At 47.2% G+C, this 14,044-nt stretch overlaps 1 protein-coding gene across 5 annotated transcripts in view; it reads right to left on the bottom strand.

Annotated features, from left to right (window-relative positions):
- Positions 1-14,044, bottom strand: part of ZFHX3 (zinc finger homeobox 3) — a 183,649-nt gene that overhangs the window by 64,363 nt on the left and 105,242 nt on the right. For all 5 annotated transcript variants that reach the window (XM_049805272.1, XM_049805271.1, XM_049805270.1 and 2 more), the window contains one exon: positions 13,536-13,767. In XM_049805272.1, coding sequence (XP_049661229.1) covers positions 13,536-13,767 — 232 coding nt within the window. The remainder of the gene's footprint in view (positions 1-13,535; positions 13,768-14,044) is intronic.

The raw sequence follows: 14,044 nt of genomic DNA, 5'->3' as shown, positions 1-14,044 counted from the left end.
CAGCTTTAATAAGCAAATGGATCTCTTGTACAGGGCAATGAAGCCTACACTGTAACCCCAAATCAGCATGTTCAGTGGCAAAAAGCTTCAAGTTCACCTTCCAAACAGGATGGCACATTAGCGTGCTGATGCTACAGGTCTGAGTGTGCAAACTTTGGCAAAGCTCTGCCATGCTTGCTTTCTCTCTTTGGAACTGCTTTGGCTGACCATTTGAGAGAGAAGCCTGCAGAAGTGATATGGCTGACAGCACTCTCCTTGCAGGTTTGGCACTTGGAAGGACAATTTTCTGTCTCTGAAGACCCGCAAGAAATATCATGAGAAGAACTCTACCTCTCCCTTCCAAGGATCGAAAAATACATGGCAGATGTCAAGGAATTCAGTTTCACAACTGCCCTGAAGAGTAAGCTGATATTCTTCTTGTTCCATGGATGAAGCCCTAAATTGAGTAGTAACTTATTTTTATTGATCCATGTCAGAACTGTGACGTTGTCCAGAATTCTGGAGTTTCAGTCCCATCTTTTAACTTCTCTGAGAACTGCTGAAACAAATTAGCAACATTTTTATAATCTGTAAGTCAAAAATGTTTAAAACATCAAGGACAAAGCTAATGTGGGCTTAGTGTCTTTGCTAATCCAAGGCCCAGAGGTTGCTTCTGGACCCTGACTTACATCCTCCACAGGCTCATGCAATGACTTTCCCATTACTATTTGCATTAAAACACCTGGACAGAAGTAAGTTTGTCCATCTCAGAAAATACATAGGCAGGTTCTGCTACAATCAGTGGTGCAAAAGCACCACAGGAGGAGGTATGAAGGGATTTTGTCCTGCAGTTTCCTCTCTGATGAAAAGATGGAGCTGGAGACCAGAAATCCGGTGTAAATGTCCTGTGCGAGGAACAGAAACAGTTCCGTAAAAGCATCCTTTGCATCCATCTAAACCGTGTAGTTCACAGAAAGGGTGGATTTGCTTTCCCCAGGACACACCATCACAGCCCAGGACACCTGGTACTGCCTCAGCCAGTCTCAGGTAAAGCTCTATGTTTAGACTGGCTCAGATAACCTTTTAAAAGAACTTTTAATTATAAAAAGTGCAACATTTTCAGAAGAAAGGGAAAAATGCAGAATTACAGCTACACTGAGGTAGACTCCATCCAGTCTGTGTATATACCTCTCGAGAAACACAAAACACCCCACATCCTCTTTCCCTGTTCTTCTTACACTGCAATGAAACCACAGAAGGAAAATAAGCTTGGCATTTCTGCCTAGGAGCGTCTTGCCAAACTGGACTGTATGAGCTATCAGTTACAGGGCAAGACCTTCAGAGGCAGATGTGGGCCCCCCTGAGCTGACAAGCTCTTGCCCACCACCTCCTGACACCCTGCTGATGCTTCCTCCAGAAAGGAAACCACAGTCCTTGGCCAGGACCGGTGGCATTGCAACACGTTTTTGGTGTCAACGTCACAGAGGAGTCAACCCCGTTTCTGAGAAGTCTGGAGAAGACACCTGGCTTCAAAAGCATAACTTTCATTTTTATCCCCCATCACAGAAATCAGCCAGAAAGATTCACTCCTGACGACACGTGCAGATGGGCAGGAAACAGCAGAGCGGAAGGGAATCCTGGAAACTCTGGCACCTCACAGGGGTGCTGCCATGACACAAAAACCAAGCACGTGGCCAAGGCAAACCCCATCCCAGGGAAATGGTCTCAGCTTCTGACACTCCTTAAGGATGACCCTGTACAACCAAGCGGAGATGAACCGGCAGAACGCCATGCTCCCAAACCTACCAGTGCTCTTCAGGAGTTGTTATGCCAGACTTCAGGCTGCCCACCACAGATACCAAAATCAAGCGTGGGTGGAGCTGCAGCAAACCCTGAAGTACCATCTGGCAGACTGGGGTCCTGCTTACGTTTCATACCTCTCCTCCTGGCACGGGCCCAGCACTCTTCTGCGCTGGGGCTGCACAACTGGGCAGGCAGAGTAAGGCCAGTAGGGTCTGTCTGGTCGCCATGCCCCGCAGGACACCGGGATGTTGCAGTGAGGCATGGCTGCACCTCCACATGAGGAGCAGAGCAAAACCTAGGAAGCGCGAGCAGTGCCAACAGACCAGGCTGGAGGTTTGTTCTGTTTCACACAGCATCCAGCGAGGCAGTTGGTTTGAAGCAGAGTTCTCGTTCTGTATCAGTAATTACAGCCAGGGATCAGCAACTGCCAAGCCCAGCTGCTGGACCTTGCCGTACAGCAGCTCTTCAGCAAGGGCTTGAGCGTGAAGCCTGGCAGGTAGTTTCCCTCTCATGGCCCCTCCTCATCCTACTCCACTGTTTACTTATAAACAAGTTAAATATCCTCATTGCCTTTGAACACAAAGCCTGTGCCCAGTTGAACGTGACTGAACATTTCTTTCTGCCACTGTCCCCACCTAATGTGTTATTAGGCAAATTAGTAGGACAGAAGGTATCAAGGTATCAGCAATTCTCTGTGCTGGAGCTCCAGCCCCTTTCAGCTCAGGTCAACAGCAGAACAGGACAACAGACTCCGAGCTAATACACCAACAAAAGCATGCAAGTGAGGCAACCCTCTAAACTCATTAACCTGTTAACACAGATGAAGGGATGTTCGTTCCACATGTATTTAATTTGAAGCCAAGCAGTGTAGAAAGGGAAAAAACAGCAGTGCAGCAATGGCTACAACAGTCAAACCTGTAGGAAAGATACTGGAGATGAGCTGCTACCATGCAATACTATGGAGATGAACATCATAAATTAGGGTTGACAGTGGAGGAACAGTTGCTGGAGCACGTGTGTCTAAGTTTTTGGAAGGTTTCTTTTCCTCCTTACCACCAGAACGTCAAAGCAGCGGACCCAGACACAGCACTTGAGCAAGTGCAAGGTTGGGACAGAAGCAGCATGGTTGTGCTGATGAAACGTGAGCTGAATTTGTTGCTAATATGAAACCTGTGTTGCCCACACTGATACCTAACTCTTCTCCAACACATCTTGAGACAGGGCTGCAGTACCTACTGGTGTTCAACCTGCAATGTTTTCAAGGCTTTACTGATTCACCCTCAAAAGGGAGAGCCCTTCAGTCTTGAATTTAACCAGCACCACTGCAACAACCACCTTGAAGTCCTCAAGAAAAGCGTACCCTATTCTAAAACTGGAAAGGAGAAAAGAGAAACAGGGAAGAGAAACAGAAGGTGCAGCCAGCACCGCAGCAGGGCTTTTGGTGACCAAACTCAGTACCAAGGGCGAGACCACAAGGACAGGGACGCAAATCTTCTGTCCTAAAGGAAACAGCAGCTGCTTGAGCTCAGGAGACACACTGAGCTCTGACAACCTGGTTTCAGTCTGGCTCCGGAGTTTGTTTTGATGGGGAGAAAAAACTAGAGTAGGAGAGGGACCAGGAGCTTCCCAGTGTTTTACTACTGCATCTGGTGATGTTTTCCCCTTTATTTAAGTGGAAAGGGCTTTAAGATGCAGCCGAACAAGAAAAACATTCTGGAACAAGTCAGCCGTCAGAGCTTCCTCTCTTTCTGCTTAATGAAAGCCATGAGCTCCCAGTGACAAGTGTCTGCTGGAGCTAGATGGGGGAGTTTATGAGATTCCTGCCACGTTTCAGTGATATTACAGCGTGCCTTTGGTCTGCCTTCCCCAGCCCAGCTATCTAACCACTTCCTTCCCGCCAGGCGCCTCCCATTAGAGAGTTTCATTAAGCGAATGCTTGGGGGTTTGTGTAGATTTCTGTTACCCCCCCGCTTTACCAGGGGCACATGAAAAAAGTCATGATAAACTTTAATAAAAACAAAATTAAAATGATTAAACCTTTCATATCCTTTAGAGATTATCTATTCACTGCTGGTTGGTCAGAACAGAGCTAAGCCACAACTGCTTTTTACTTTAAACTCAAAACCAACCCCAAAAAATAAACAACAAAGGAAATCTGCCTCTGCCAGATATTAAAGGGGAACCAACTTTATCCCTGCATTCTGCGAAGCCAGACCCTAACAGTCTCATGGTGTCCCATATGCACAAAGACAGAAAGAGGCAATAGCGTTCTCCAAAATCTGGATGGGGGAAAAGGGGAAAGGATGCAAGGAGGGAACAGTTACAAACGACGCTACAGAATAATACTGGAACAGAGAAGTCCCCTAAAGGGACTGACTTTCTTAAAGCATGTAGCTTTCCTCATGTCTTCAGACCTTCCAAAGGAGCTAACTGTGTACAGCAACCCTGACCCATGGCTGCGAGAAGTACATTTGCTGCATTTTTGATAACCATTAAAGCAATATGAAACTAAAGCAGAACCAAAAGTTTCCACCCGCCTCTCTGTCCAGCCATGAAGAAGAGAGTTTGCTATCTGCCCAGCCTCTGGCCATCCTCCAGAGGAGAGACCCTGCGCAGAAATCCCGCGATTCCCATCAGGAACTTGCTGGAAAAGTAAAAGGTCCTTAAGCCATGCAATCCACACAAAAAATGAAAAAATTCCAAAGGTCAGCAGAACAACAAAGGGGAAGGCAACAAGCTGTCCTCCTGCTTTAAATGAACACACATGACATGAGATCTTGGAAAACAAGACGATAATCCTGCACGTGGGGGTATTTGGTGGGGTTGGCACAGAGATCAGAAATGCTGCACTAAAGGGGAACTGCGAGTTTAATCAGCTTAACATACATATTGCCAAGAGCTGTTTTCCTCTTTGTTGCTATTTCACGTATGTTATTGCACCGTGGGTGAATGTTTTCTCAAAACAGGACAATAGCTTGTCTTACTCCCTACGTGTGAGGATGAGATGACAGAAACGGATTTCCTCTTCAGACAACAAAGCTGTTGCGCGCCCCCAGCTGTAGGAAACAGCCCCCGGCAGAAAGCTGGGTGCATGCGACACCCCACCTATTGGCCCTCCTGGCCCCCTCCCAAGGACCTGCTGCAGCTGGGCTGCTGCAACACGCACCGAGCACCTCTTTGACAAGGCATGTGCTGATGATTTGGTTGGGTTTACATGCAACACTTGGGAAACAAAGACCGAGCAGGCTGCTGCCTTCAGGGGGTTACAGATAACGTATTGGGAAAAGACAATATTGGGTTGCGGGGAGCGAGAGAGAGGTAGAAAGCCTGAGAGAAGCTAATGAAGCCGGGCAGCATTTGATGTTTGCACACAGGAGCTCAGATTGTCATTTGGGTTGGCAGATTATTAAATGTGTCAATCAAGGACAAGCCTGGAAATGGCAAGGGGTAGCATGCGAAATGAGGTTAGCTGTTAAAACACCAGAGGAAGGAATCTCGTTCTGAGGAGGAGAGGATGACTGGCAGCAGCACAAGACCAGAGGAGCTTCTCCAGCCGTAAGAGGCAGGGGCAGTGGGGGGAGAAGACATGCAGAACATCATTTTGGAACTCTTGCTTGCACCAGGTGGGAAATTTTACACCAAATCCCTCAGCGTGCACCTCGCGCATTGCTCTTCCCTAGCCCTCTGCGAGAGCCACACACTCCAGCCAGATAAATCTGTGCATGGCTAGCAGAGCTGGAGCTGTAGTGTGCTTTTGGGTAGTAGATGCTATAGTATAAACGCTGTATGCTGTCCTCCTGCAGACACTGTACAAGCAATCTGCTTTGGGAAGTTTTTAATTGTTGTGTGCAATTAAGTCCCACGGAAAAGTGGAGAGAGGCTTACAAAAGCAAACTAATTATTCCTTTCTGAAACCCTCCATTACCTCTATCAGATGTAGGAGAGCAACACGCATGTTTCTCCAGCATTAGCAATGACCACATTTTCTTTAATCGAGACCAAGTGGAGGACATCAGATCTTAATAAATTTGAGTTATTTCAAACAGGGAGAAATATCATTTGGCATTACCCATTTTAATTTCAAAAGTCTTAAATTTCCACTGGAAGTACAGATCCTGCAATAATGAAAAATCCACTCCAAAGGAGCGTCTCGCATCCCTGTTGTAACAAATTACATTAATAATTACTCCATGCTTGATGATTGTGAATGAGAAATGTCTTGCATGGTTGCCCACTCTTCAAGGTGGGAAAATAACAGGACGATGGTTCCCCTCACAGGAGATTTCTGTAGAAGATCCCCTTCCCCTTTCTCTACCATGTGTTTCACTTCATTTTACAGTTGGGCTGATCAGAACTCCTAAGCCCAGGGCACGGCCACCAAGGGAAGGGAGAAACTGGACAACCTGGACAGGAGAGAGGGGAATTCAGAGAGCAATGCCTCCGCCTCGAGGAAGAAGATAATGCATGCTGTGGGACTTCTAAGTCACAAATTTAAACTGACAAACGTGGCTGACATCAATCCTCCCTTCTGCTGAATAAAGACTTTTTGTCCAAGAGAAACTTTTTCATGCTGCAAACCACATCCTGAGCGTTTCATGAACAAATCTGCTCCTGATCACATGGGAACTTGCTTCTGTTCCCATTTACCATCACCTCTCTCCTGACGGCGATGCCTTCGCATCCCTGGTGCAGCTAGAAAACTGCTTTTAAGGAAGAGGAACATTAGCAAAGTGTTTCATATGACTCAGAGTGAAAAGAGAGGTGCAAGCACCATATGAGCATCCAGCTGTCTACAAGCACCACAGGCAGAGCCAAGCTGAGTTTGGTAACTGCTATTTTTATACCACATGGGGTTTTCTCATCTGGCAACTGCTCTAGCTATACCTCAGTTCTGTTTACATACTTGGTTTCATTAAAAATTCACATCCTGATTTCAGTCTACAGTTCACAGCCCTTCTGAAGGTCGAACACTGAAATACAAGGAAGACGTGGATGGACAGTGCACCCACCTCTGCCCGGGGGGCAGAAGAGGGGAAAAGCGGGAGCCACGAGGTATCCCCTCCGCCCAGGGAGCTCTGGGAGCCAGCAGCTTTCAAGGCGTTACCAGAACAGAGCTTTACAGTTAAAGGTATTCCTCTATATAATTGTAATCAACCTGTTTGGAGTAGGGAGAGCGGCCAGTCCCCCTCCGTTTGCCAGCAGAGCGAGCAGCATGGATGCTCCAGTAAGGCCAGGCACAGGAAGATGGGCAGGCAGCGATCCTCCTGCTGACAGCCCCCCCCAGCCCCTTTCCTGCCCTAACAAAGGGGCTTTTGACTGCGCTTGGCCGAGTTTAGCAACAGCTTCCAGAGAGCCTGCCCTCACTCTTCACACGCGAGGGACCCAACAATGACTTTGTGTGTTGGAAGAAGATGGCTGCTAAGGATTTGGCAGAGATTAGCAGGATTGCTGAAGCAGTATGTCCACCATAGGGGATTGGTTCTCTGTGGTGAAATGGAGAGACTGCGGCATCCCCTGCTGTATGCGTCCAGCAAAATAATTCTTCAAAAACTACCAGTGGTATCTCTGGCTGCCTTAGCCTGGTCTTAGGGGAACACTCCCATCTCCACAAGGACAAAGAGTTTCTCCAAAAGTATGTGGTGCTAAGAAAAAAAACACAATCTAGAGCTGCACCGAGTAGAAGATATTCCTTTATTTTTAGCCTTACTACAGATTTTCACAGTTAAAGTTACAAAGCTTTGTAAAATGTCTATAGGATGACTCACAGAGTTGAGAAATGGTCAGCATTTCCCACTAAATACTACATGACTTTTCCACAAGTCATCTTATTCATCCCACAAAGCTCTGTAATGGCCTCTAGCACAACTGTAAAGATCAACAAATTTGACTTTTTTGGGCTCACTTGCCACATTTTTTGTTGTTGTTTTTTCAAAAGCATTCTCAACAGTCCCACAGACTGTGTCCAGACTGAGGTATTCAATCTGCCTTGGAAAAGGAGAAGGAGAAAGGCACACACTTTTTCCTTGCTGTGCTCTGCTCCCTCCTCGGACAACGCAGGGCAGTCTCAGCCTCAGCTGGTGGTGCCTCAGGGCAGGAACCTCTCCTCCTACAACAGAGGCACTGCACAGCTTGCTTGTACCAACACAGCTCCTTGGCCATGCAAACTGTCCTCTGCATTCACATCTGCTGAAATAAGTTTCCCTTCAAAGATGCCAACAAATTCAGGACTCATACGAGAGGATGATCAAAATGAAACTCATAGGCATCATAAAACTCTAGGTGGTCTCTTGCCTCAGCTCCACCTGACCCTTCTGGATCTAGTTATTCTCCTGCAAAACCCAAGCATGAAGTGCTTCCGCCTGAGGGACCTCAGCTCAGGTCAAGCTCACCCCAAGAAAGAGGACTTTCTCCTGACTTGAGGAGTGTGGCAGAGCCTGACCTGTGCGGCTGCACAAAGCAGCAGTCCCTGGCCAGGGACGCCCAGGACTCTGGTGCAGATGAGGATCATGGACACCTGAGGGACACCAGTGGGAAGAGTGGGCAAACCCCCTCTGCTGCTCCCACAGGGGGACAGATATGGAAAGGGAAAGCAGACGGAGATGGAAAACAGGAGGACTCAGGAGAAATAGGTAAGGGAGGAAACAGATGAATTATGAATGGCACTTGCTTAAGGAGAAACAGGCTCAGCAGCTGGGGCTGTAACAAATCCACAGCCATGTGGATGGCACATGAAGAGCAATGCGACAGAGCGAGCAGGGGGCTGCGGACTCCCCTGTGCAACACATGCCTCAGACAAAGCTGCAGTCCCACTCCGGACCGGCTACTCCATGTACGGCGGTCCGAGTTATAAAATGGGCTGCCTGGATTCCATGCCTTCTAGAAGGAAACACTTTCAAAGCCAGAATGAAAATTTGGTGCAGGTTGTTTCACTCTTATTTATATCATTATCTAATGAGTCGTAAGTGCATCCATCCTTACATCTTGAGAACGTTTTGGTTTTTATTATGGGTTTGTTTTTTTTTTTTCCTTCTCTAAACCCCCATCATTAAAAATCAATTAGCTTATGAGTAACGTTATACAGATGCTTCTGCAGCAAGGGGCTGACATCTGCAGTGGCAGCAGCCCAGATAGTACAGCAATAGATGTCCAAAAATACCCCATAGAGGAAAATAAACCTCCACCCCTAAAGCTGTATTCTTTCTGATCAACAAAAGAGCTGAACGTCCAGCCTGGGCTACTTCCCTGTCTCCTGCATAATTAGCACACTTCTCAGAGCAAGCAGAAAAGTTTAATTGTCTTTAATTATCCAGTTCAAGGAGGATTGTGTTTCTTGCCTGATGTCCATATAATTTCTCTGCCAACGACTTCATCATTCCTTTACTGGAAGTGGAGTGTAGCTTCTCTTCCATAAAAGACACAAAAGTTTCAGTGAAGGCTGTGCTGCTCCACAAGCAGAGACAAAGGTTCTTGTGTCTACCAGGCTGTTGCTTAGGCTGCTGCATGTGTTTTCTGTGGGGTGGGAGGGAATGAGTTGCAACTAATGTGCAATCAAGAACCATCACAATTACGAATGTAAATGAACAGGCAATTGGCACTGACCTTTGTAGATTGTTAGAGGACTAATTAAGGTATGATCAGACACTCTCTTCCAACAGATTGAGATGCATCTGTACAAGCAAATATCTACGCACAGCCCCAAAGAAAGCCATGCTTTTTCCTACATGCTTGCACACACCGGTGAGTACATACACACAGACAGACACGGCGTTTAACCCCAGCACCTGCTCTCTGCCACAGAGCACACAGGACGGAGTGGGAAGGGGAACAGGGGAACTCCACTCGCTCGGTTTGCGCAGTCCCACTTAACACAAGGCTGAGCTACCTCTCCTTGCTGCAACCAGCAACTTTATGTAAAGCTGGGGATGAGGAGATTGGCACAAACTGGATGAAGTTAAGTTAAGAAAAAAGCAGCAAAGAATCTTTCACTGTTTCTAGCAAAGCCACAAAGGTCTCCAGCAGCAGGATCATCCCCTTGGATCACGGCTGGCCCAGGGGTCTGCCCTGGAAGCAGCAGCAGCAGGCTGGACCCCACCGTCCCCTTATACCGTGACCCCTCATGCCTGCTTGCTCTCGATCACAGCACACCAGACCGAAGAGCGAGGAGAGGGATGATGTTTCCTACTACTGCTGAGGCAAACCAGCAGCTGGCCAGCCAGCCCAGCAAGAAAGCAGACCAGCACAAGAAGGGAACGGTTTTCTGCCAGCTCAGCCCTGCCCTGAGCACTTGCAGTTCTACAGGGAGAGAAGATGGGCACTCGTCAAGGTCCGGCTCAGGGCCTCAGCCTTGCCTGTCGCGTTTCGAGCACCTCCCAGGACGGGGACTCCACAACCTCCCCCGGCAGCTGGTCCAGGGCCACCCTCCCAGCGAGGAGTTTTGCAGAAGGTAGAAAAGTGGTGAGGACTGAAGTGTTTTAGCAGTCCTCAGAAAGAGCAGTGATAACAAAAGGGGACTCACTTTGGAAAAAAACCCGCAAGCTGGTATTGTATTTGTAGGTAAACTGAATTCAAAACAAATATAATTAACTAGAAGGGGAGAGAGAATCACAGCGATGATTACCAGGGAGTAACAGCAGCATCAAAACAAACCACTGCACTTGTAATGCAGCAAACCAGCAAAAAAGTCACTGTCCCTTTGGGCCCCCTGACAGAGAACATGTCACAGATCAGAAAAGCACTTTCTGCTCAATGTGTCCAAAACACAGGTAAGACTTTCTTGTGTTATCTGTTACCACCAGAGACTCCTCATCACAAGGCAGCAAGGAAAGTCCACCTAGCCCTCAGAAAAAAACAATAAAAAACATAATAGGGATACAGTAGAGACACCACCGTATTATACAGGAGGAAGAAATGCGGAGACCCAACTGCAAACCCCGAGTGCAGCCCTGCCACAAAGGAAGAGTGTTCTCCACGCTGGCAGCGTTGTGCTGGGAAGACCCGTCAGTGAAGCCTCACTGAGTAGCATGTGCTGCTCTCCTGAATGGGTCTAACAGCCAAACACACCGGCAAAGTTCAAAACCAAGAAAAGACAAACACATCAGAAGTGTGAATTTAAGCCTAGGTATGTGTGTATTCCTGCTGCACATTGCTGACACCCAGAACTACAGAAAAGCAACAGCCAGCTGAATAATAAGTAACAGCAGCATTTTATAACTCTGGAAGTTTAAATGTCACAGAGAAAAGGGAAGGATCAGCCTGTTTGAGGCAGATCTTTTTTACACGTGAAGAAGCTACACTGAATAAATCAAACCTGAGACACAAATCATTGTTACGCCCTGCAAGAGCCTGACCTTGCCCGCCACGAGGACCACCCCTGGGTGCCAGGCAGTGCCCCCACCTGCCCTGATGCTCGGGAGCAGAGGCACCAGCCCAGGCACCCACCAGGGCTGCCGGGTTCCAGATTGCGGCATGCTGACGGACCTTCCCCGGTGTATGTCCTCAGCCCAGCCTCTGGCCTGGGGCGACAGGGCCACCCCGCTGTATATTTGACTTGATGTTCTGATACTGTAATGGGATCAGAATAAACGGGAGATGAAAGCATCTGTTCTCCCCCACGAGGGTACTGCAGCCTCTCACCCAAATCCGACTCCTGTCACTGCAGGGATAACCAGAGCAGTGCCTCGTGCCTGTAGCCACCAGAGCGCCGGCGAGGAGTGCCTGCTTAGTCTTGCTCAACAATGGGTTGGAAGAGTGTTTGAAATTAAATATCTCAGGTCAGAGAGACCTACAAAACAGCTCAGATGTTCCCCCACTTTGCATTCTACAGTTTTATTCTTACTTGTATTTTTAACCTTTGAAATAAAATATGATACAGTCTTAGTGTCTTGTTTGCTGTCAGTTTTTGCTGAAGAGCCAACTAGCTTGAAGGAAATTACCTTAAGCCATTTGAAAAAGTAAAGTAATTTTAAACCGATATTTCCTTTCAGTGACTTGTCAAGACTTTTACTTAAAAAAAAAAATCACGTTTTTTTTTAAATGGTCAACAACACATTTTCCCTCTCAGCTAGTCAGCTTCTGCACTCTCGGTACCTGCAATGTCATAATCCTGGCGGACGTACAGGGAAAGATAAGGTTTCTAAAGTAAAAGACAAGGTAAACAAAAATTTCTAAAGTAAACAAAGATTTTCAAGATTGTTCTGTATATCACAAAAGGGCACAGATGGTTTCTCCTCTCTGTTCATTCTGCTTTTAAGAAAACTCACAAACCATACAACACTGGTCAACATATCCTTTCGAAATCTGACTGTTTTTCTACAACAGAGCATTGTAGAGAAGCGGAACGGCTGCAAGAGCTGCTGTCCCCTCCGGGATGGTGTGGCAACCACAGCATGCTTTCACTGTCACCGTGACCTTTGGGAAAGCATATTCCATGCCCTCGACTCCACTGGGCTGCTGAGTTCACAGATCGGTCACTTTTTTCCATGAGACTGAATTTAACTCTTAATGAAAAGTCTCCTGTTTTACTTTTCGGGTGTTTTGCAAGTACTTCAGATCCTTGTTACTAACATGTGTAACAGCAACGCAACCCAGGTCTTAATTCAAGAGACATTTCTAAGACCCACAGGTATTCTCCTCCAGCTGGTGCTGCTTTCCTTTCTCAACGCCTTTAAGCTAAGATCACCTTCCTTGTCTCTATGTGCATTAACTGCAGAATGCCAGTTCCTCAGAGCACCTTTCTGTAAGATTTAGCCATTTCAACAGCAGTTGTGGAGGAAAGTCCTGGCTGAAGCTGAGAGGAGGGTTGTGAAGGCTTTCACTGACATCCTTCCAGCTCCAGCATCTTCACCTCCCTGACAGAACATGTACCAGCCAACTGGGGCAGGCTCTTCTGCTCCCTCCAAAGAGGACTTCACGAGATCTTGCTTTTTCCTAATGTAAAAAACTTCTGAACCCTTTAAATGATTAAACAAGGTCCAATTTCTGTTTTGCACAGCCCAACTGTCCCCTTTAAGGTACATTTTTCTCTTGCTAAATTCACAGCTTCAATCCCTTTCCTATTATCTGTCCTTTCTGTATGAGAAAAGCTTTATCCGAGCCCTTCATGTTATCCACCCTGTCAAGAGGAGACATGGAAAACAGACGAACACTCGCCCCTTCTCCTGCCCACCCCTTCCAACCAGCTCCTCGTCCCAATCCAATGTGGCTGAAATACTAGAAATCAATGAACAAGCTGGGACAGGTTCATTCTGGCGCTCAAGACATCACTTGACACACTGCAAAATATCTACAAAAAGTATAGTACGCTAGCTTGGTAGAGTTGTCCAAATGTGACCGTATCTTTAGATGCTCATACAATATTCCACTGTTGAAGACACTAACGTGAACGAACGTACACACTCTACATGCCAAAACTGCGTTTAGCTCCACTGGAACAGAGGGGACCACTTACAAGTACAAAATGAAGCACGTGTGTAAGTATTTGGTGCTTCAGAGCCACCAGTCACAAGCCCTGTGAGGCAGAGCTATGCTGGACACTGCAGGTACAACAGGGGTGCTGTCCTACCTCAGGGCAGCCGGGACTTCCATAACATGTTACTGATAAGCAATAAGCATCATCCCCAGAGCAGGGAAGAGAAACAAGGAAGTCACTCAGCTTGCCATGAAACTGCACAGAGGGTCTGATGCTGCTGTTGAAATCCTGTGACGCAGAGGAGCCAAGAGCCCAACCCTGTTCATGCAAGGGAGGCAGCACTCACCAGCCTCAGCAGCTGGACACTTGCGGATGGTGAAGATCTGTCCCAGGTCTTCCTCTTCTTCAGGCAGACCTTTCTGGAGGCGCTGCAGCTTACGCAGGCTTTCACTCCGCTGGTGTTTCATGGAGCGCACATGCTGGATAAGGTTCAGCTTGGCCTTGGTGGAGTAGTTACAGAGGACACAGTGATAATAGCAGCTTTCACCCTCAACCCCGCTCTCGTGATGCTGAAGGTGCTGTGAAGAACAAAGTAAGTAGAAAGATGTGAATTTCCTTTATCATCTCCAGTCTCCCTGGGTTAGTCCACCATAAATTGCTAAAAGCCACCTGGGAATTAAGTAAGAAGCCACATTTTGACAAAGACACAGTAAGATCAAGCCTGTTTATTCTCAAGGTACCATGCGCTCTCCTGCTTAGAAGCAGGAAAAACATAACGTACTGAAATGAGCACAGAAGCAAAAATCGAGATAGGCAAGATCATCTCCTTCAGTGAAAGAAAATACCAGATCCAAC

Source organism: Accipiter gentilis, chromosome 7 (assembly GCF_929443795.1).
Source record: "Accipiter gentilis chromosome 7, bAccGen1.1, whole genome shotgun sequence".
NCBI classification, from domain to species: domain Eukaryota; kingdom Metazoa; phylum Chordata; class Aves; order Accipitriformes; family Accipitridae; genus Astur; species Astur gentilis.
Note: the sequence above shows the minus strand (reverse complement) of the source record. Positions and strands in the feature narration are given on the sequence as shown.